Genomic DNA, 25,317 nt, shown 5'->3' with positions numbered 1-25,317 from the left:
GAGTAAATCATTCAACAACTTGAAATTGGAATAAAATTAGTTTTAATTTTTAGATATAATGAATTGAATAATTTTCCTGTTTTTTATTTAGTGCTGATTTTGAATGACAGTACGAGAGTATAGTAATTAATGCTAATAATGTAGCCAAAAATATATTTTGTATCTCACATGATATATTTTGAAAATCATTGCAACATTTCATTGCTGAAGCTGTTCTTTGTGTCCCTTGTCATAGTGCATCGTGTGAAAATCGTATACAGAAATGCATTAAGTCATTTAAATCTGTTGAGTCTTTTTTTGTGTGTGTGTCTGTATTTTAAAACAATATTGTAATGTGTTTATGTAATGTATTATAATTTAGAAAGGAGAACAAATTAAATCAATCGTTTTCAACGATTAGTTTCTTTGTAACATTATTTAAATAAATTTTAGATGTGTTCTGTATTTAATTCAGATTACATTTTGATTATATCCACACATCAGTGTATTTAAGGCGCTTTCATGGAATAAATTGATAAAATAGTTTTTTAGTTTTTTTTTTGTACTCTGTTTTTCTAATTATATCTTGTACTTTTGTTTAATATCATTTCTTACATTTGTATTTACTATACAGACTATTTTTTTAACTATGTAGCTGTTTTGGTAGTGCTTATGTTTATTAGCTTATGCACAGTGTAATTTATCCATATGTTACACATGCATCTCATTCTCAAACTTTGCTTTTTGATTCATAGATAGCATTAGTCAAGATTTCTTGGATTCTTGGATTTTTTTCTGCTTGTTGATGTGATGAAAAATATAATTTCTGTTGGATGTTATGCATAACATTTCCTGAATTTTCATGTAAAGATGTTTTATTGAATATTTTATGAATTATATAATACAAATACTGGATATTTAAATTATATATAGTGGAATTTATCTGCTTAGTTTTTTTTTGTATTAGAAATGAATAATTTGGTACTATTCTGTTAACAGGACTGGGTATAAAAATGTATATAATGTACGTATGTATGTATCTGTGTGTGTACAATGCACATATGTATGTGCACTATACATACACTTCTGAATCTTGCTCTGATAACAGAAGAGTATCAATAATGCTGATATTGAGTGTGAAAATTCTGACCTCATCACCTGTGAAAAGTTGCTGAGTAAAACAGAAATCTCTCTGAATTTATCCCTATTTTCAGATGAAGTTAAATCAGATGATCATTTAGAGTAGGTTTACATTTTTTGCAAAACTGATGTAAATTATCCTCCTTTCCTCCACAAAAATTTCAAATTCTTGACTCTGTATTCATTCATATGAGTATTGATGTTACTGTTGCAATTTTATGATTTTAAGTGGTTTTTTTTTAATGGTGATGATATAAATATGATAGCCCTAGACACTAATTGTTATACTGAACAAGAATATGTGGAATGCCTTGCATAAAAATGTAAAAATTATTAAAAGCAGTCTTCCAAATGAAATTTGTGTTTTCTTCACATTAAGTATGTTGCGTGGCGGTGTGATAAAACCTAGGATTATTATCATTTGTTTAAAAATATATCATACTGAGTTGAAATATACTAACTTGTATATGCAAATTTCAAATTATATGCGGAATTGTGTAATGTTTACAGAATATCATTTTATGTAATTTAAGCTAAATTTGATGATTCAGAGATAAATTTTTATATTTCTGTGTATGTACTTTATTTTTAGGCAATAAATAAATATTCATGTACAGTAAGACCCCACTTAACGCTGTTTCGGTTTAGTGCTCTTTTATTTCAACCCGGGGATTCTCCGAAATTGTGCGCAGCGCTAGGTTTCCAAATAACATATCCGAAACAGTGTAGTTGTGTTTCTTGCTTTGTGGACGCATTTTTGTAATTTGAAACATTTGTTGACATTATTGTAAGTTTAAATTTGCATAATACTATAACGATTAATACAGTGACAAATATTATGATCTTTAGTTTTTATCATGGGTGATAATAAAAAACAAGAAAAGAAAGCAACCAGAAAAAGCATTTCACTGGAAACTCAAATGCAAGTGATTAGAAGATTAGATTCTGGTGAACGTCAATCTCAAATTAGTGCTGCATTGATTTTGGCAACTTCAACAATAAGGACAATTCTTAAGAATAAAGAAAAAATACTGCCATCGGCAACTGCAACTACGTCAAGCTCTGCAACTAGAATTACCTGTTCTAGAAATAACATTATAGAGGAAATGAGAAAACGACTGTCTATATGGATTGACGACGAAATTGAACGCAATATGCCATTAAGCCAATCTATCATAATGCCTTCTTGACAAAAAGGCAGAAAATTGGAAACCCAGAATAGACTGAATGATCTGACTGAGAATTTTATTTGTTTTTAAAAGTATATGCATTTATATTGTTTTTATTTTTGTAAGAAATAAATCTTTGATTTTATTTTTATTAAAAAAAAATTATTAAATTTAATGCCTAACCATTTTTTATCCGTCTTCCCCTAACCCCATTATTTACATGTTAAGATAGCCTCGCTTAGCGCTGTTTCGCATTACGCTCTACTTCGATGGAAACGCGGGGTCTTACTGTATGTATTTTGACTAAAAATGTAATTTTCTTGCAATTTCTAAATTAAAAAACTTAGTTTATTAGTTTGCTGAACTAAATAACTGGTTAATATTTACTTTTGTATATTTTTTAAACTAGTAATTTAATTCAGTATGCTTTTTCCCCAAATTAAAAAAATTCAATACTAAAATTTATTAAAACAATGTACGTATATTTGTTTTTATCATTGTTAAGTTTCAAACTCATTTCTTCATTGTTTTCTTTATATATGCAGAAGTGACATATTTAAAATTTTCTAAATAATTTTATCCATATGCAGATTGTGAAAGTAAAGATTTTGTTAGTTTCATGTTGTGCTCATATCTGAAAAACCCAATTCTATCATTTTGCAGATTCAAGTCATAAAGATGATGATAGAGTGCTCTAAAATTTATTCTTGGCAATCACGTTTTCTTACACTTATATTTAATATGTCAAATTCTTTATCATCTCAACGCTCTGCTGAATTTGGCATAAAATGAATGAGCTGTAATGAGGCTGTTTCATATGGTAAGTTATTCCTTTCCTATATTTTCTTAAACTTCCTGTGATGTGAGCTAAGTTTTATCAAACTTATACTCTCGTTTTGTGTTCTTTACTGCATATACATAGTCCTTCACAACACAGCATATTTACATATTATTTTCCTTTTTAATTAAATTACTTATTTCTTATATTAATAGCATATAAAATACATGATATATTAAAGATAAAAAAATACTTTCATTAGTATTACAATTAAAAAATGTAAACTTTTTTTAAAAAATATATATATAAACAATAAATTGAATATATATTTTTGATGTATTTGTTATTTCAGCATTTTTTCATATTGCATCGTGTTGCTAGCAGTTATTTTTGAAAAATGATACTACATTATGTTGCTATCAATTTTGAGAAATGTTTCATTTCCTGTAGGAATGTCTGTGCCATTTGGTTTAGATCATAGTAATATCTTTTCAGTACTATTCTAGTCTCTTTTGAAGGCCATATTTTGTACAGTGGTGTACAGATTTAAACATTTTGTTTTCTTCAGAAAGGAAATTGATTGCTTCTTAAGAGCTCTAGTTTGCCTAGTTTCAAAATTTTGATGAAAATATTAGATTGCAGAGGTTTATTTGATAATTTTACTTGATAATTACTTGATAATTTTACTTTTATTAAAATATAGTATACTGTTATATATGGTATAATAAAGACTATTTGCAGTACAGAAATTTTCAAAATACTTTCTAATCATGAAACCAATGAATTTTTTTTTTTTTTTTTTTCTGATCATGAAAAATATACAATGTAGCAATTAAATACAACATAATGTAACCTTAACATTGCTTGTATGCACAGTGTTTCTTTGCTGTCTTCTTGCATGAATTTATAGGTGTTTGTTTCAGGAGGTTCTAATAATAATCTATTAACAATGTCATATTCTACTTTATTGATAGAATCTTTCCTAGCAGGAAATATGGTGGAAGCTGTAACTATGTAGATCACTAACGAGTCTACAGTTTCTGAGAAAAATCATAATAAATCACTGAAATGTGTATACTCTAAGAGATTAGAAGTCTTTGTAAATAGTGTATTTTTTCAGTCTAAATGTGGAATCTTATTCTCAGGGATATATATATATATATATAAAGACTTTAGTCCTTGGCCTTGAGAAAGTTTTTCATTAACCTTAAATTAGTGCACTAGAGTGGTAATGCCAAATTACAATCAACGAGGGGTAATTTTCAGCATTCTTTAATCCAAGTTCCTCTGATATCCTATGTTATCATTCTCTCTTTTTAAAATGTGCTGTTGAGTCTTTAATGTTCCATTTACAGAAGAAAAAAACAATTTGGGGTATAAGCTAGCATAAGTCTAAGCACTAGAAGTATGACTTTCAAATCCCTACACATCTGTTACTTATGTTCTTTATAGCTGCATTTTAAAAATAGATGCTTTTATTTTTTCATGTGTTTGAGTTGTTTCTTTTGCATATCAAATAAGGAAGTCTAAGTACTAGGTTCTGAAATAATAAATAACAAAAATAAATATATTTCCTCATAAAAAAGAGAAAAACATAATAATAAAAAACTAAAATTAAAAATGGAGAGTTTTAATTTGAATATTCTGAAACTGTTTTTATGGTCAGATTTTTATTTGAAACCTTCAGATTAATGATATTCAGCATGGTTTTAAAACTTTTTATCTGTAGATCAGTGTTGTATTAGCTGTCTCAAGTTAGCATCAGATAAAGCTGCTTCAGATTCAGTACTGTAATTTTTCAGCTCCACAATTTTTCACCTCTAGGTCTTCAACATTCATGATAAAATAATTTTGTCTCTTTTTCCAGAACTGCTAGTTTTATTGGAAAGATACCTATGCAAATTATATTTCTTCTCTTATCCTTCTTTATTTAAAAGCATTTTTGATGTTAAGAAGTTTAAAAATTTCAATTGAAATAAAATATTTAATTTATTTTAGGGATATTGTTTAAAAATTACAGTTGTATGAAACATAGTAATACAAAAAGAAAACATAATGCTTAGCAATATAAAGAAAACATAACACTTCAGAGAAAAAATGTATGACAGTAGATGATCACCAATTTATAACATAATTATAGCTGGATTAGTTAACTAAGAGCCTATGGGAATTTTGATTCGCTTTGAATGAAGAAATAGGAATATGAGGTGTGACACACACGCCCCCCCCAAAAAAAAAGAGAGAGAGAGAGAGACTAGTCCAATAAATCATTATACTTACAGAATCAGTTCTCCGTGACATTATCATTTTCAAAGTAGTCCCCTTCAGCATTCACACACTTCTGCATTTGGTGCTACCATTGTTGGTAACAGTTCTGAAACAAGGTTTTGGAGAGGCCTTTCAGGAGAATCTCCATTTTTGCCTGAACCTCTTCAACTGAGATAAAATAGGTTTCCTTTAAGCAAGCAAGGTTTAACTTTTAGGAAATAAAAAAAAAAAAAAAAAAAAGTCGCATGGAGCCAAATCAGGTGAATAAGGAGGATAACCCATCACAGTAATGTTTTTCAGCTCAAACACTACTTCACGGATAGGGCCATGTGAGTGGCTGCATTGTACTGGTGCAACAGCCATCCATCACTCCACAACTGTGGCCTTTTTTTCGTAATTTTTCATTAAGTCTTTTTAGTACTTCAGTGTAGTGGGTGTGTCGGATGACGTCACTAAAATAGTTGTTGCCAACTCCACTCTTTTTTTCAAGCTACACACTTGGTCTTGTTCCTTTTTTCTTGTGTGTGTGTGTGTCACACCTTGTAGTAATTAATTTATTTTAAATTCTTAAATGAAGGTTAGAAAGAAAATTATTCGTAAGTGCTAACAGTGCATATGTTGGAAGTTCATATAAAGGTTTCCCCCCTGTCTTTGCATTCTAATTTTTGTGTAGAAAACTAGAAATTGTTAACATTAAAAATATACTTGTACATTTGGTAAACTTTATATTGGAGTATAATGCTTTTTAACGTGAAGAGTTATTCTATAATTTGGGATGCCTCAAGAGAGACCAATAAAATTTATTCATAACACGTATGACCACAAATTTTCAGTCGTATGGAGAATTTTTTCAAAAATATCAAACTCCAGAAAATTGCAAATCTTAAGCACTTATAAACTTTTACAGTTAATTGTAGTTATTGAAGTAATAATAATTACATTTGTATGCTGCTATTTTGTGTGTAACGTGTAAGTAATTAGCATTCCACTCAGTTTGGTATGATTCATATTTTTGTACTTTAAAAAATCATGGAGCACAAAGTATTACTAAGTACACTTTTCAAAATTTTTAGTTAAAGTAGGTGACTGGATCTCCCTGGTTATAATCTTACCTTCACCCACCCCCACACACTAATTGTTTAAGTAGCATCCTTGGGAATATTGAACATAAAATTATGCACAAAATTGTGAACAGTATGAAAATAGTTAGCTAGATATATCAACAATAAGCTCTGAAGAATTTTTGCTGGTAATTTGTAAAATTTTATATTTAAGATTGATGTAATTCTGAGTCTATTGACTTGAGATTGTGGTAGTTAACATTTGACAAATTCTTGTGAATTGAAAGTTTTGTACAAAATAAGTTCCGTATCACAGTTTTAAGGAATAACAATTTGTTCAAAACTGATTATATAAAGGGTGTCCCAAAATTAATGCAAGATTTGAATTTGTCGCCATTTTTGCTTTAAGTTGTTGGCAACAATGAAAAAAGAACAGTTTGAAAGCCGAGAGTTTAGGGTTAGTGAAAATGGATCGTTTTACAATACAACAATGTGTGTTCGCTATTGAATAATATTTTTAAAAAAATCTGATGTGTACACCACATGACTTCCTTGTACGGAATATTAAATTATACGCATTTTTTCTTGCATTTTATTTAAACTTATTAGATTGAATTAAACATACTTCGCCGACAGCACATAAACCGCAATAGAATAAATGCATTCTTTAAAATTCACTTTGTTTACCATAGCGACACTCTGGCGCTAGGTTTACTTAACAGTATTATATTTCATTCATATTATAACTCAGAATGCACAAAATGTATATCATTTAAAGAATTATCTAATTGTTGCCACATGTTCTATTCAAATACTATAATAAAACTAGAACTATGTATAAAAGAAATTAAGCAAACAAAACAAAAAAGAAACAGTTTTTCACAGACGATTGAGTATTTCTCATTTAATTAATTCAGTTCTCACTTCGTGAGAAGGCAAAAATACATAAAAACTCAAAATATCTATATTAAAAATTATGAAGTAAATCTCAAACGCTTATTTCCTCGAAAAAATTCCAGAAAGAATTAAGCATGATTTAATTGGCAATAATAAATGAATGCGTTATCTTTGTTGTTGCGAACCTAAGTTTCTCTAGATTGGCAACAAATCCATTAGTTTCCTGTATCAAATGTAAACATCAATGGCCACCATTAAAAACAGGCTTGGCGGCAATTAAACAACTTTAAAATTGCTGATAATTCTAAAAATATTGCATACAGATTTACTAAAGGCATAAAATCCTTAACCGGAAGATAGAAACAACATAATTCAATCATTTTTTAAAGCCAAAAATGTACAATTTACAAACATATAAGAGTAAAGAAAGTGAGATCACTGAGCCGGGTAATAGAGTGGATATATATATAAATATATTTATATACGTTTGGTGCGGCCGATTGCAACCAAAATACGAGGTGCTTATCTACATGTTATAGCAGTCCTATATATAAAATTTCAACGTTCTGAGGCTACTCGTTTTTGAGTTATGCGAGATACGTACGTACGCACGAACGTATACGTTCGTACGTACAAACGCCACAAAAAATTCTCTTCAGAATTAATTTTAAAGCAGTTTTATAATTTTTTTGAAGGAAAAGAGTATTTTATTCTGCCCTTACGTATAGATATCACGCAAAAACATCGTTAAATTGCATTTGATGGTGGTCAAAATGGATATTTTCGTTGAAATATGCTGCCTAAAACTTTTCGCGATTACAATACTTCCTTTTTACTTCGTACAAGGAAGTAATAATGAGAGTTTGGCGGCCGCAGTTCGAAAATTTTATACAAAATGTGGTAAAAGTAGTGTTTTAACCTCTTCAACTGTGGAAAGGTTAATTGAAAAAATCATGGAGACTGGATCAGTTGGAGACACTAAACACACCAGTCGTCCAAAAATAAGTCGTTCAAATGTCAATATTGAAGCAGTGCATAAGAGTGTTGGTGAAAACTCAGGAACATCAATTCAGCGTCGTGGATATGAATTGCAAATTTCAGCAAGCTATCTACAGCATATACTCACAAAAGATCTGTATCTTTATGCTTACAAAATTCAATTATCACAACAACTGAAGCCTAATGACCATGAACAGTGAAGAGAGTTCATGGAATGGATTATCAATGCAAAAAGTGGATGCTGCTTTTTCGAGCAAATTAATCCTAAGCGATGAAGCACCTCGATGGCTTTGTTAATTGCCAAAATTGACATGTTTGGGGTTCGGAGAACCCACATGTGATTAGCGAAAAACAAATGCACCCACACTGTGTCATTGTTTGGTGTGGATTTGGGGCAGGAGGCATCATCGGACTATACTTTTTTTAGAATGAGGCTAGTTAAGCAGCAACTGTTAATGGTGCTCGATATCGCGACATGATAACACAGTTCTTTCTTCCGAAAATGGATGATATTGATGTGGCCAATATCTGGTTTCAACAAGACGGTGCCACATGCCATACAGCCAATGAAACAATTCAATTACTGCATGAGACGTTTCCTGATCGTGTAATCTCTCGTTTCGGTGATCAGAATTGGCCCCCTAGATAATGTGATTTAACACCATTAGATTTCTTCTTATGGGGTTATTTGAAGTCAAAGGTCTATGTCAACAATCCCACAACCACACGTGCATTACAAGAGGAAATTAAATGTTGCATCAACGAAATTCAGCTACAATTATGCAAAAAAATCATGAAAAATTTTGACGAAAGTGTGCGTTTGTGCCAGCAAAGCCGTGGAGGCCATTTGCTCGATGTGTTTTTCCATAAATAACCCTATCCTATGCACTTTATGGTTCACTTAAAAAATAAATATCTAAAGACTAAAAACTCTTTTATATTGAAATAAAATCTTGCATTAATTTTGAAACACCCTTTACTTCTATAATAGTTTTAGTTTTTAGAAAATGCAACGGATTACAGTTTTACAGAGACTTTATTATCATCTTCATTTTTAATGCTCTACTCATAACAATTAAAGGATTATCTGAAAAAATATGCTTGCTTACCATTGTCCAGTGGTGTAATAGTAATGTTAATTATCTGCAAATAAGTGCAAATTAGGCTATTAACATGTCACATGATAGATACATGTTCAAATTCATGTGTCTAGTGTTATTTAAAGTTTATGTGGTTTCTGGAAGTAATCATTAATCATCAATTATTACCTAAAGGCATTATTTAGGGAAAGGTCTAAAGTGGTAGTTACTTGGAAGGCTGAGAAGGGAGGAAGATATGTATAGAAATCGCCAAAGATCTGAATGTCCCTTAAAATGCAACATCAAGAACTTGGAACTGATTTTTTAAACAGTAAGTCCAGTTCTTAAATAGCCTTGTCAAGGATGGCTAAGAGATATATCTGCATCTGAAGATAATTTTCTGTCATTGCTAATTGAAAGAACTATGACGTTATTACAAGAGAATTAGTTTTAGACCTTTAGTCTGCAACACTAATTCAGATTGGCAGTTCTGCTTCTTGAAAGCTTTATGAGGTTTGAAATATATGTGAATAAACCTGATTTGTGTCTCACTCACTCCTTCTTCCAAAAGACACTTTCTAATGGTATTACTATCATATTCATTGGAGACAAAGTCCATGCACTGTTTGCTGTCCAAGTGTATCTTGAACTAAAGTCAGATTGAAAGTTTTTTAATCTGAAGAGCATGTAACTAACCTTCTCTTGATTTTCTGGAAAAGGGATCAAGAAAGATCCCGTTTTCACAGAAGTTGTTTTATGGTTTGGAGTGGAATCATGAGAAACGGCTATATAAGCTGTACATGTTTGATGGTGGTTTTGTAATTGGCCAAAGATATGTGTATGAGTTTTTGTAACCCCATGTAAAGCTGTTTAAGGGTACTTTTGGACAATATTTTTGCTAATGGATGGCAGTGCTGGGTCTGCATTGAATATCTTTAGCATTAAAATACTTGAAAATAGTGGATATCATTTTAATGGATTGTCCAGCACATTGTCCATATCTTGAACCCACTTTAGCTTGTGTGGGATGCTTTGGGTTGCCAAATGCATCCTTGGATTTTCCAGGATCTGAAAAGTGCACGTTTAGAATAGTGGTGTGCAATTCTACAAAACCTGCTCAACAGTTTGATAATTCTTTGAAATCAAGATTTGAGTTTTGCATTTCTATCAGAATTTTTTAATACCATATTAAGAGGTGATTAGTTGCAAAACAGGAAATCCATCATTTTAAAATTTTCATAAATTTGACTTCAATTTTGATTTTGAAACAAATTTGAGTTCAATATTTTGAAATTAATCAGCTGGAAAGCATATAATTCATGTTAAATAATGCTTTTGTGCAAATTGTTTTAAATCACTTTTATATGTTTAATTTTTCTATATCTTTTAATTTTTACAAACTGTGTACTATTATTATTATTATTATTTTCACTCAAGCTATACATTTTGACACAAAATATAATATAATAATTTTAAAAGAAGATTTTTTTTAACTGCTTTGTTAAAGCAGTATTTGAAACCCAAAACTGAGTTTGGTAATTCATAAAGAAAAGTTTTTTTTTTCCATTTCTTTATGTTAAATTTTTTAAGTAATAATATCTACTCTCATTTATGTGCCTGTATGTATGTTTATGAAAAAGGAAGAAACAACACTGTGTGATATGAGAATTTTCATTTTTAAGGGTCACGTGTTTCTTTATCTAACAGATTATGCAGTATTATATTTAGTTTTTTTTTTTTTTTTTTTTTTTTTTTTTTTTAAGATCATTTCTATCATTTTTGGAGGTTATTTATCTACCAAGGAAAAGATAAAAGCTGCAACTTAATCTGAATGAAAGTGACCTTTAAAACCTATCCTGTAGAGTAACTGTTACAGATGTATGAGTCATTACTCATCTTTTTTCAGAATAGACTTTGTAGTATCAGTAATATAGCTATCTCTATTTTTGATAGATGTATCAAGAGCCATAATATGTTTGCTAGGTATGAATCTTGACTTCTGTTTATTTATTTGGCAAAATATTAGATTTTGTTATATTAAAGGGTTCATTGTTAATGGGTTGATGTCTCTAAGATCTGGTGTATTTTAAGGTCACCTTATCAAATATGATAAGAATGTATTTTGATGACTACTTTATATTTTTCTTTCATGAAATCAGTCATGAATGAAATTAAGATGCTAACATTTCAACTTAAGATATATTCAGCTGATGAGTATTTCTCCTGGAAGGTCAATTATAGTAGGATGAAAATTATATGAATCCATTTTCGAAAATTAAAGGTATTAATGCAGTCAATGAGAAGCTGCTGTAATGTATTATTTGTGTAATTAACAAATTAGTTTCTTTCTGAATCATATTTATTTTCAATGTCGAATTTTACATAATAAGCACTGTAATTTTATTAAAGGTCTAGATTTCTTAATTATCTCAACTGTAATTCAAATGGCTGAATCCAGGAAGAAAAAGGACAATAAAAAATGTGGTGTTTGTGGTGACAATGCATTAGGCAGTAATTTCAATGCCATTACATGTGAATCATGCAAAGCATTTTTTCGTCGAAATGCCTTGAAAACTAAAGTAAGTTCATTGTGTGTGTGTGTGTATGTATGTTTAGAATATATAGATATAAAATCTTTTATTATTATTATTATTCTGTGTGTTAGGAATTTTAGCTTATTCAAGTGTCATTTATATCTTTACTTTGAAATATATATGTAACCTTTCTAATATGAATATATGATTACGTTTTCATAAAGCTTCGTCCTGTTTTTGATTTGCGGAGATACTATGTAAATTCTTCACTACTAATAATAGAGTTCCACAAATTCCAAGTGCTAGGCTAGTAATATGATTAATTTTAGTGTTGAATATTTTTTCTAATATCACATTTTATGTAAAAATTATTTATTATTTTATATAAAAATCATGCAAAACTTGCCTCCCCGTTAGTGTGTTTTCATGTGTTATGTATTTATATTCTTTCAGTAATCATGGAGTCTTTTGTACCACATACGAAATTATACTAAATGCCTTATTTGCATTATTAAAAATATCAGAATCAAAGAATAATTTTGTATGTGCCATTTTGTCTGGTAGATAAAATAATTGTGTTTTTACAAATTTATTAAGCTAATAGAATTTGATTGTTACTAAATATGCATAGTTGAATTATTCTTTTTGTGAAGATGTAAATGTTTATGGCGAGAGAAAAGACTCATTCTACTAATTAGGAAAAAAAAAGATAACTAATTGATGAGTCAACTAAAGAGATAAGTATGGTCTTGGTGGTACTTTAACTAAATTTAATCATGTTCCTTACTTCTTTTACTTAATAACTTTTCATTATATAAAATTTATTTATTATAATTCTTTAAAAGCTTTGTTTCATTTTTTTTTTTTTTTTTTTTTTTTTTTTTTTTTTTTAAGATTGAAATGGCGAAGTAGTTGTTCTCTGCCAGTAAATAAGTAATTTAATTCATAAAACATGTAAATTAGTAAACTAACTAAATGATATAAATGTCAATGTATCTATGTTGGTGAATTGCAATACTTCATTCTCGTTTTTCATGTTATAATTTTTTCATCACGTGCAAATCATGGATTCATGATTTTAATTTTAAACATGCGATCTAAGATCTGAAGCAAATTTAATTAATGTAAATTATTTTGAAATGCTAAAAAAAACTTATATTATTAAAAGAATATTTATAAAATAAAACCTAGTTAATTATATGTTTGATATTTTGTTTGCTTTTAAACAATATGAAAATGCTAAATCAGCATTTTAAAATCCATAATAATACTAAGTTGTGTAACATAAAATCCTTTCATTCAGCAAAGGATAAGGTCTTTAATTATTATTATTATTATCATGCAGTATTATGATCTATTTATTCATACTGGGAGAATTACTTCAAATATATAAATATTTTGTTAAATCTTAAGGAAATCTTAATGTAATAGAAGGCTTTTCTAATTTAAAAAAAAAAAAAAAGGGCAAAGGGGCATTAGCCTAGAAAGTCTTGAAACATCATTTTGCATTGAATCACTAAAACCGTATAATTTTTTAGATTGTTGCTACCAAGTATTATCACCCTGTATTTAAAGAGGTTAAATAATGAAGGAATCTGCATGAATGTATGTATGTTTCTCACATTGTAGAAAAACAATGGTATCTAGAGCCATCAAATTTTGAATAGCGTAGTCTTCCACCCAAATATGAGCGAGCACTGGGAAGCCCTAATTTGGAATTTGAAATTTTTTTATTATTGATTTCATATTTTATAAAACTTTTATTCATTTTTGATTAACAAACTCAACGATTTTAAAGCAAGCAATGGGAAAAAATATTTTTATATCCAGCGGGCAAGACTGTGTATCGGAAATTCTAAAGATATGCTCATTTTAAAATTATTTTGTGATACTGCTGTTGAACTGAATTTTATAATTTGAGTATGTAGAACATGATATTTAATAAATAAAGGTAACACACAAAATATTTAAAAAATGTCACTTTGGACATAATTTAAAATTTGAAACCTTTCACATTTTTTTTTTTCCTCTCTCTCTCTCTCTTTTTCTTTTTTTCTTTTCTTTTTTTCTTTTTTTTTTTTTTAATTATTTTGAACTCATATTTCAAATTGCTCAAAAACCATATTGCACTGTTTGCAACAGTTTCATGGTAGATGGAATAATATGTAAATGCAAAATAACTAAGTGCGTGTTCCTGTTTGCTCTAACTATGCTGTTTGATATTGTTATACTAGTAACTGTCAATTGCACCCATTCTTAATGCAGGGCTCTTTAAAAGCCATGCACATCTAAATTTCAAAAATTGTAAAAGTTCCAGAATAGATATTAATAGCAAAGGTTTTCATTGGATGATATTCCTATACTGTTATATATATCACTTGAAATTTCAGTTACAGTCTTTACTACTAACTGTATAATTCATATGTTTTCTGCAAGATGGCAATGAGTTTATCCCAAGCAGAATGAATTTTTATGATTGAACATTTATTCACAGTGCTATTTTTCTCACACTTCTTTTTGGTGATTGCTACATTTTATTCCTGATTTCACCATTTTATCGCAGTTCGGAAAAAAGAGATGCATTCAATTTGTTTCTTATGGTTAATGCTTGCAGTTTCTTGAAATCAGGTTACCAAGTGGAAAATCATTGTCTTGTTAGTTTTACAAGCATTTGGAATCTCTTTATAAGCAACTATTCTGTAAAAATATATTGCTAATTCATGTTCAGACATGAAAATTTATTCTCTTTGGGACAAGCTTATCTTCATCTTGCATAAAAAAAATTAATATTAAAATAAAGCTTGGGGCATGAACTGCAATTGAAATCTCAATATATTATTTGTAACAGTACAGAGGTGTCATTCATTTGAACAATTTGTTATTAATATCAGTGCTGAAATTTCCACAGTTTTTTAAAGTTTGATGTGTGCTGCTTTTAGATCATGCTTTCTGTGTACATATGTAATATATTCTGTAGGTAACTTTTCGTTGATGCATGCAGGCATGTTGAAAGGCATACATGTAGGATCATATTATCCTACCAGCTATTTTAATCTGTAATGTAAATTCTGTAGATATCTTGAGATTGTAAAACAGACACACACACACTAGGTGACATACCAGAGAAAAAGAAACTTAGCAGGTGTGGTGTAGATTCAGCACAGTTGTATTTCTTGATAACTAATTCTTAAGACTCATATTCTTTTTTACATATCATCATTATGGATGTGATAAGCACACCACAATTTTATATAACTGATAACATCTTGAGACAGTGGATGACATAGCATAATGACACACACAGATTGAGAGAAGAGAGCAAAAGTAAGTGCACATTTTATCAAAGCAAAATTTATAGATTCACTTTCCTTTGTTTAAATATTAAACAGTGATTGGATAAAAAATATATGCAATGCTATTGTTATGTAATGGCTTAATGCAGGTTAAATTTCAGATGATGCACTCTAGATTCATGTATTTATAGTTTGTTGTTGTTGTGACTTATCTCTCGTGTCCAACAATAACATCAGAACAAGGCCATGAAATTCATCATGGCAAGAGAGTGCAAGATTGTGCCTGTCCTTGGCAAGAGCCTTGAATGTCATATAGGTGACAGTACAACTTTTCTCAGCTCTGCCCTCTATTTTGATGGAGGGCACCCCATGGGGGACAAGTCCACCAACCTCTCAAGAGAACTTTCACTTCACTGTGTATTTAGATTACCTCCATGCTGTGTGTAAGATAGAAATATTTAAATCAAAATTAGGAGTTAAATTAGCAATAGTCCATATAGATTAGTTCATGTGACATGGCTTGCATAATACTGATGACGTAGTTAATTTGGCACTTGAACTCAAAATTTTGAAAACTGAATCTCTTGTTCTTCCATATTGGATTAATTGCACATTTTTTTCTTCTACCTCTGTGCCACTTGAAAGCTATTTCATTCTGCTCTCTTTCTATTGCAACACTATAAAATGTCAATTTTCTTGAATAGGCATGATTAGAGTGCCAAGTAAATTGTGGCCACAAATGTCAACTGAAAAAAAAAATTAATTTAATCCACCTCAATTGCCTAGTTTTTTAGTCGTTATGGGTTCAACATTCTACTCAATCAGAATTCTTCTTCAGTATGGATCTATGTTGTATGCAATCTGTGTTCTATGCCATCAACACTGCTCTCTCTTTTTCATCACATATCTATATGCATTCAAAATAATATGTAAAAAATATCATTACAGATATATATATATATATAAAATCGAGAGCTAATAATTAAATCAGAAGTTGTGGCCAACTATCTAACAGGAAGAATACAAATCAGTTTTGAAATAGACTTTAATAATTTTGAAATTTCTAAACCCTTGTTTTATATTTAAATATCTATACAGTAGGCACCACTTTTCACATTTGTCTATGGCTATTTTGATAACATTAACCAAATGATAATATTACATGATGAGAAGAAATATCCTTCAAAATAATTTTGGAGTGAAATTAATTTAATATAACTAGAAGCATTTAAGCAAGTACTTTCACAACATTTTAGTTAAAAAAAAATAAAAAAGTTTCCATATTGAGTTCATAGCATTTCTAGAAATTATTTGACCAATGCCAAACTCCTTTCTTCATTTGAAGAAAGCATGCCAATATAAATTTTTAAACTAGGCAAAAAAGCATAGCTTAATTTGGCATAAATGATTTCAGGAAATTGGGGGTGGGGCAAACTGCAGAAATTTTTTTGCTTGTGAAGAAGAGGGATTCCTTCAAATTTATTCATTGCTCAAAATCTATGTCAAACTGAGATTGTTTTTGTGGCTAATTTTAAATGGCTTATTGAAATTGAAACCAATCTCTTTGGTGACTAAGTACCTTACTTGTCAACAGATATCTGTGATTTGGCAATTTCTGTAATCTATTTTGACCTTATTTGGTGACTTGCCAATTCGATAGCAATATCCAAATGATAACTTTAACTGTGATCATATTAAGGTATCTACTGTATATTCATGGAGATATCTATGTGCATAAGTATTTCTAATGTTATATAAGTTCAATGTTTTTAAAACTAAGTCAACTGCTAGGAGGTACATTATAAAAGTAATATATTTTACTTCTGATGATGTACCTTCCATTTCGAAGAATACAAAGTAGCATGTTTTATAATACTTTATGCAATCTGTCTTTGGGTGTATTTCCCGAATTTGCTTTTTTTTTTTATCTTGCAAACAAAAAATAAGTTTTCTTAGTCAATATGGAATTTTCTATTATTGAGATGCTAATTGAATAAGTTGTTTGTCCTTAGTGTTTTATAATTGTTATAATACAGAGATTTTAAAAATTGTTTTAGATATTTTAAATAAAACATTTAAATGTTTTTAATATGTTTTACTTTTGATAGGAATTCAAATGTCCATTTGAAGATAATTGCAAAGTTGACATGGTAACTCGACGCTTTTGTCAAAAGTGCAGATTGAAAAAATGCTTTGCTATAGGCATGAAAAAAGAATGGATAATGTCCGAAGAAGAGAAAAAAGCCAAGCGGGACAAAATTGAAAAAAATCGTAGAAAAAGAAATAGTCAGCAGGCTTCATTACAGGTTCAGGACTTTACTTATATCAAAGCTGAAAGCCCTGATGATTCCCAGATGTTGCTTAGCCCTATTTCATCAATGTCTCCTATGACACCACAAACTCCTGGTAGTGTTGGAATGATCGCTGACCTTCCAAAAACTCGTGCATTCACTCATCAGCCTCTCACTCCATCAGATTGTGAATACAGCCCTCCAACAAAAATTCCACATTTGGAAAGTGCTTCAGACTCAATGCAAGATGAAGTATCTAATCATTCATCTCAAACAGCACATTCTGCTGAAGATACTAATGAATCTGTGAGTATTTCATCTGAAACGGGGCATTCTTTGATGATAAAACATGAAGTTGGCAGCTCCAACTCAGTAAATAATAGCATTCGGGAAACTGAAGGTCTGCTAGTGCCAAAAGTAAGCCTGCTGGATACTTCATCATCATTATGCAATGATGTGCCTAAATCAATTTATGCAAAAGCAGTTGAAATTGAATTCACTGAACTTCCAATCAGAACTGAACTTACGACATCTAAAGAGCTTAATAAACTTGAAAAATTAAAGCTTCAAGAGCTAGTAATCGCAAATGAGGTATTGAAAATGCCTTTGCCATGTGGTATGTCTGATCCAAGTCTGTTAGATGTAATTAATATGACAGATCATGCTATTAGACGTTTAATCAAGATGTCAAAAAAAATCAATGCTTTCAAAAATTTATGTCAGGATGACCAAATAGCTTTATTGAAAGGCGGTTGCACAGAATTAATGATACTACGCTCTGTTATGTCATATGATCCTGAAAAAGAGTGCTGGCAAGGGCCTCAGGGTCCAAAAGTTATGTCTATTAAAGTAGATATTTTGAAAGAAGCAAAAGGCAATGTCTATGAAGAGCATAAGCGATTTATTAATTCATTCCATCCCCAGTGGCGAACTGATGAAAATATCATGCTTATATTAAGTGGCATTGCTCTTTTTACTCCTGAGCGCCCAAATACAGTTCACAGGGAAGCAATTAGACTTGAACAAAATACATACTACTATTTGCTACGCCGTTATCTAGATTCGATGTATGACTATTGTGAAGCAAAAACTGTTTATCTGAAGCTAATACACAAGATACAGGAGCTGCATATTTTGAATGAAAATCATGTTCGTGTTTATTTAGATGTAAATCCAAAAGATGTGGAGCCACTTTTAATCGAAATCTTTGATTTGAAACATTGAATGTTGGAAGCAAATTTTGTTGTAGCCTGTATATTATGAAGTGGTTTCTTGTCTAAATTACTGTAGAAATAGTTACATTCTTTTGTGCCAACATAATTTTAAAGTATGTCTTGAGTTATAACATGGTTCATTATTTCTTGCATTTTAAACTTGATTATGAAAGTGTTATTCTAGAAAGTCAAACTTTAAAGTGTTTTGTCATTTCATTTGTTTATTCTGAAGTTCTCAATATTTTTAAACAGTTTTTAATTTCATCCAGTTTTGTGTATGCATAACATTTTTGGATGTAGTATGCAGTGTTTTTAAACAACTTTTAATTTTCATCATGTTTTGTGAGTATATAACATGAACTGTGAATGCATAATGTTTACTGATGAACATTTCATAGTTTATCGTATAACAGTTATCGTATGAAAAATTGATTTGAGCATATATTTGCAAGCAGAATAATGTCAACTATTGTCATACAGGATCTATTTTTACACAACATTACAATTTAACGACTGTCTTTCATGAAAAGTTCATGTGTCTAGCTCATGCATTTTAAGAATTTCTGAATTGATGCATGAAACTCTGAATGGTGAATTTTTAATCATCAGCTTCTCATTTTTCATATGTTTATAAAATGTGGGGAGTTGTTAAATAATGTAGTTAGTTTTTGAGATGTTACATAATTTGGTATGTGTCAAGACTGAAGTAAAGCTATAAACTCATTGTAAACTACATAGTCGTTCAGAGGCTTATGATTTTGCAAACATGATTTGTTAAATCTGTTTTGTGTTATTCATTTGCTAACGTTTGATTAATTTTATGTAAATGTCTAATATTCTGTTTTGTTGTGAATTTATGTGTGTGAAATGCATGAATTTGATTCCCCCCTTTCATTGCAGTTAGTATGTCACTGAGCTTATTTATGGGAAATATGGATAATTATTTCTAGATTTCATTATTCAAATTGCTAACAAGACTACCTTAAGGCAAAATGCATTTTGCAAGTATTGAAAGTTTTATTAATAAATTGTAGCTTACATTATCCATATAAGAAATTTAGTTATTTTTATTAGTCACCAGTAATAGAGCCACATATTCTGTCATGTCTGAAAACAACATTTAATGCATGATTTTGCTTTGTTTCAGGTGGTGTTTTTATAGATTTTCTTTTTTGCTTGTAAAACCTCACTAATTTAAGGATGATTTCCTGTTATGAGAGCCTTGATGAGAAAAGGAAAATGATGCATTTCAGTCTTGAAGAAAATCGAGCAATTACTGATGCACTTAATATAAATTTGTATATATATTATTTTATTTAATGAAATTTTGCTAACTTAATACAAATTAAAAAAAATTAAAGACAGACAAAATTCATTTTAAAGAAACACTTTCTAGTGGCCACATTTCAAACATATTAAAATATGTGCAAATTAAATATATGGAATTAAAATATATGCAAATTATTGCATATGTTTTTTATCTAAAAAAATTCTTAAATTATCATGAACATGAAAGGAATTACTTCTTCCTCTAAGGCTGTAATTTTCAGCATGTCAAAGTAGTGACTTAAAAAATACTTATCATACTTAACAAGTATAGCTATGTTAAATATGTTTTATCGTAAAAGCATTGTGGATTCTTGTATGCAAAAGCTTTAGTCTCTTAAGTACGTAGCTTTTAGGCCAGGTTTTTCATTATTGCCATATTATTAATCTAGGCCAAGTTAGTTAGGTCTAGATTATTGCATTAGAAATATTTTGAAAGCTTCATTATTAACACATAATGATTATTTAGTTGTATGTGAATTTTAAAAATGTATGTAAACTGTAGTGATATGATTTTGTTATTAATCAATATATTATAAAATGTTTGTCAAGCACATCTATAAATGTTCTCCTGGTTTAAGAATTTTGTTTTGTTTCAAAAACTTTTATTTCTGTTCTAAATTTATAGTTTATTTATATATTTTTAAATTTATATCATACTTTAAATCTCAGTGCTTTTAAAAATAAACCTCTAATGTAATATGTGATGATTTTAAAAGCATGGATGAAAGCAATGGACTTCCCAACAGCTTACGATACTGCATAGATGACTGAGAAGACCGTAGTGGCTTAAAGATGGCAGAGTGGAAAGCATGATGACGCAATTTAGCACAACATATCTTGAAAAATCACAATCTTTATTTTTTCCATGCATATCAAATAATCCTTTTTCAGACAAGATATTTCTTAATAATATTTGAATAGAATAACTCCCATTTTGAAGTACATCATCTTAAGCAAGTAAGCGACTGCAGCATGGATGAAAAGCATCTTACCAGCTGGAGAGCTAATGCGGAAAAAGGGCAGAGTATCATAGAACTTCAGAGGAAGAAGGGTGGTATTCGGAAAAGTTTCAGTTCACAGTTTTGGTTTAGAATTAATTTGATTGGACGAGAGGCATCTGCATTAAAACGTTACATAAGATAGAAAAGTCTGGAACCTGTGAGAAGAGTTGAATTTAGGGGCAGATTACCAAATTTAGAATGTTAATTTTGAGGTCGTCAGTTATTTTTTTGAAACAGCTATCATATTTTGTTATATCTTACATATCCCCCCCCCTTCAAAAGAAAAGTTGGGTGAGCAGGGTGGAAGAACAAGCATTAGAGCAGCAAATGTGAAAGATATAATTTTGAAATACAAACATATTAACTTTTAAACAAAAAATTATTGTCATAAAATTTTGACCGATATTTTGAATTAATTTTGACATTTCACTGAATGTCATAAAATTTTAAATTCTATAATAATTTTAGACACTGTACTCTTTTAAAACAATTGCACATTTTAGTGTTCTGAGATAAGAATGTCCAGTGAAATTTTGTAAAGTTCTTGAAAGTTCCACATGGTAAAAGTTCAAATTTTTTCACAAATTAAATGTTCAAATAAAATTCTTTCAAATTTTTGTTGATGAAAATATTTCTATTATATTACAAATTAAGATGCCAATTTTCATATTATTTAATTATGTTTTTCAAGGAAGGCATTTTAAAATATAAAAATTTTGTAAAACACCATTCATAAACACAATTTCAAATTTTTCACTATTATTAAGACATTTAAAATTTACTTATTCTTTACAAAACTTGAAGACTTCACAACTTTATCTAAATACGAGCATTTCCATTATATTGGTTTATCAGTTGAGCAAACTGGTGTTTAATATTCTTCACCTTTGGCCAAAAGATTTGCCAAATTAGCAGTTACTGTAGAAAAGGCCTCCATTCCTTCCGTAGAGGCAACTGGCCTTTTTCGAACTGCAGTCATTCCATATGAATATTAAAAACACACTCCATTTGATGAAAAAATAAAAATACTTATTAAAAAAATGTGTTTTTTTCATAAGGTGAGAGCCTTCAACGTTTATCTTGAAAACATTAAAGAAATACCAACAATTAAAAATTTTCAAACATTAATTTCATTCTTAAAATACAGTAAAAATTCAAAAAAAAATTTTTAAACAATAGTACAAAAATATTATTCGCATTAGAAACCTTCCCTAAATAAAACATTCCTAATTTTTACAAAATTCAATAATTTCTTTTTCCCAATTCAGAAATACAAAACTACATTTTAAATAAATCATAATATTTTTGAATTATTAATATTCATCTTAAAATGATTAAAGCAAAGTATTACCATCAATAAATCATAATACAATTAACTTATAAATGCAATTTTTTTAAACGTAATATACTCAATTTGGAAATTAATATCACTTCCCTATCATATTTGATGACGCATGATAATATAGCATTCTTAGAATATGAAGAATTTTCCAAATAAAGCACTGAACATGCAAGAGAGCACAAAATACTATTTGGCATTTCATGTTTCACTAATGAGGTTGATGACCTTCAAAGCACTTTGGATGTTTAATTTTGTTTTTACGCGATGATTGGAAATGAATAAACATTGTAAATATTCGAAGGGAGCAAGTAACATTAACCATATTTCACTACGCTGCGGCATTGACCTTGATTCCAAACACTTTCGATTTTGAAATTGCAGATTTACTCGATGATTTTCAAAGCACTTTTTGAATATGCCGTTAAATCACACACCGGAAACGAATTTGGTGATTCACTGGAAGTTTGAGGCAGAAGAGGTCGAAATCCATTCGGGAAAACTTGCACCAGGTTAATCCTATCCTGACTTTTTATAAATATGTAATGATTTCAAATGCGTAGATGAAAGCAATGCACTTCCCAACAGCTTACGATACTGCCTAGATGACCGAGAAGACCGTAGTGGCTTAAAGGTGGCAGAGTGGAAAGCATGATGACACAATTTAGCACAACATATCTTGAAAAATCACAATCTTTATTTTTTCCATGCATATCAAATAATCTTTTTTCAGACAAGATATTTCTTAATAATATTTGAATAGAATAACTCTCATTTTGAAGTACGACGTCATCTTAAGCAAGTAAGCGGCAGCAGCATGGATGAAAAGCGTCTTACCAGCAGGCGAGCTAACGTGGAAAAAGAGCAGTACTTCAGAGGAAGAGCCCAATTCTTAATTGTTGGTATTTCTTTTTATTTTAATTCAACAATTTTTAATTGTTGGTATTTCTTTAATGTTTTCAAGATAAACGTTGAAGGCTCTCACCTTGTAGAACTTCAGAGGAAGAAGGGTGGTATTCAGAAAAGTTTCAGTTCACAGTTCTGGTTTAGAATTAATTTGATTGGACGAGAGGCATCTGCATTAAAACGTTACATAAGATAGAAAAGTCTGGAACCTGTGAGAAGAGATGAATTTAGGGGCAGATTACCAAATTTAGAATGTTAATTTTGAGGTCGTCAATTATTTTTTTGAAACAGCTATCATATTTTGTTAAGGCTATGTGCATAAAGAGATGAGTGCCTTCATGTATGGATGTCTTACTAAGAAATATTGCCTCATATATTATGTATGAGAAGAGTAAAAATACTTTTGGGGCCATCCTATTTCATCACAGGAAGCGAATCTAGTATTTCATGATTTCAGTGCTGGTTAACCCACACTCTGTTATATAATATTACATCTTTATTATATACTATATTTAAATTTTTTGTTATTACAAAGAAGTAATAATTAGTGTTAAAATATTATAAGACCTGTTGTGGCAACCATTTTTTATAAATGGCCACCTCCGAAAGTGACCAATATTTCTTTATGCATAAATAAGCATTAGAATTGAATATAACCTCTTTAATGTGACAGCCTCCATAGAGGACTAAAAGCATTGAAATATGGGTGAAGGAGATAATGCTATGTATTATACTAGTCTTGTGAATTGCATGAGTACAAAATATTTCTGCCATTTCCAAAATGGAAATGTAATTTAATGTTTTAAACTATAGTCTTGTATAGGTATGTGATAAATTATGATTTCTTTTCGAATGTTGTATACATGCTTAAGCAGTAAAATATGTCTTTTGGCATTTTGATTTAATGCATTGTTTTATATTACTAATAGAATACATATATATTTAAAATTTTTATTTTCTACATATATCTGTTAAATTTTATTAAATCCACTGTTGTATATTTATATACATATATACATGTCATTAACTTAGCACTCATTCATATATAGAACTATAGTTATGATAAATTATTATACTGGTGTAATATATCATTAGCATGGATTATATTGAAAAGAAATGAAAATTGAATTATATTGATTAAAATTCATCCTGAAGCTTTTTATTTCAATCTCAATTTAAAATGTTTTAATTTTAAAATTGGAACCATTATGAATCAAATTGATGTAATGAAACTTTAATGTGGAATATCTTAATGAAATATCTTTTTCATTAATGTTTATTGTATAATCATAAACTGCAAATAAAAATAAGTTCACAAATTCATGCTTTTGGAATAATAAACATATTTTGTAATGTATTTATGTTCTCGTATATAAGAAAGAATGTTTAAGTGCCTTTTAATAAGTGTTTGCAGAGGGGGGAAATTTTTTTCTCTCCATATCTTGTAACCAGGTTTCCATCCATATGTGTAATATTGATATAATTGCAATATAACAATTCAAGTGTATTTGTATTCTGAAATTTGCATATGAATATTATCTGTGATCTGTTGAATAATTAATAATAAAATTTAAATTGCAGTCTTAAAAATTTTTCTCATTATCAGAATTATTTATTGAAATTATGCATTAATACAAATGTTGTTTTTATCTAATTACTTTTTGAATGCATTTTGCATACATCTAAATAAGTATGTTTAAAATATCTTTTCACAATAACACAGAATTAGAAAAATCTGTATTTGCCGAAATGTTTACTTCTTGTAATAAAATATTAATTTTTCATTTGTTTGATTTTTTATTGTTAAAAGTCCATTTACATATTTGAAAATTTATGACTCTTACAGTTGACAAATATATTAGTTTAATACTTAAAAAATAACATTCTAATGTCGCCCTTTTTTATGTAATTATTTTATAAGTTTTCTAGTCATAATTTAAATAACTTATATCTTGTTTGCTTGATGTTCTGCCGGCAACAAAGCACAAGCAAAATATGTTATGGCTGCTTCAAATAAATATATATTTACATTTTTCTCAA

The 25,317-nt window shown here is 29.3% G+C and overlaps 1 protein-coding gene across 6 annotated transcripts in view; it reads left to right on the top strand.

Annotated features, from left to right (window-relative positions):
* The window catches only part of Hr96 (Nuclear hormone receptor HR96), a 58,829-nt gene extending 33,766 nt beyond the window's left edge, over window positions 1-25,063 (top strand). For 4 of the 6 annotated variants that reach the window (XM_085813782.1, XM_085813786.1, XM_085813783.1 and 1 more), the window contains 3 exons: window positions 2,952-3,108; window positions 11,780-11,949; window positions 17,306-25,063. In XM_085813782.1, coding sequence (XP_085669908.1) covers window positions 3,081-3,108; window positions 11,780-11,949; window positions 17,306-18,712 — 1,605 coding nt within the window. In that variant the 5' untranslated portion in view covers window positions 2,952-3,080 and the 3' untranslated portion in view covers window positions 18,713-25,063. Of the gene's footprint in view, window positions 1-734; window positions 844-2,951; window positions 3,109-11,779; window positions 11,950-17,305 lie in introns of all 6 variants that reach the window. The other 2 variants (XM_085813784.1, XM_085813785.1) reach the window with 1 other exon arrangement.
* The last annotated feature ends 254 nt before the right edge of the window (window positions 25,064-25,317 follow it).

The sequence above is a fragment of the Stegodyphus dumicola genome, chromosome 3 (assembly GCF_044657685.1).
Source record: "Stegodyphus dumicola isolate Sdum_Otavi_A_Nest chromosome 3, ASM4465768v1".
NCBI classification, from domain to species: Eukaryota; Metazoa; Arthropoda; class Arachnida; order Araneae; family Eresidae; genus Stegodyphus; species Stegodyphus dumicola.
This window is presented reverse-complemented; position numbering and strand designations above follow the sequence as displayed.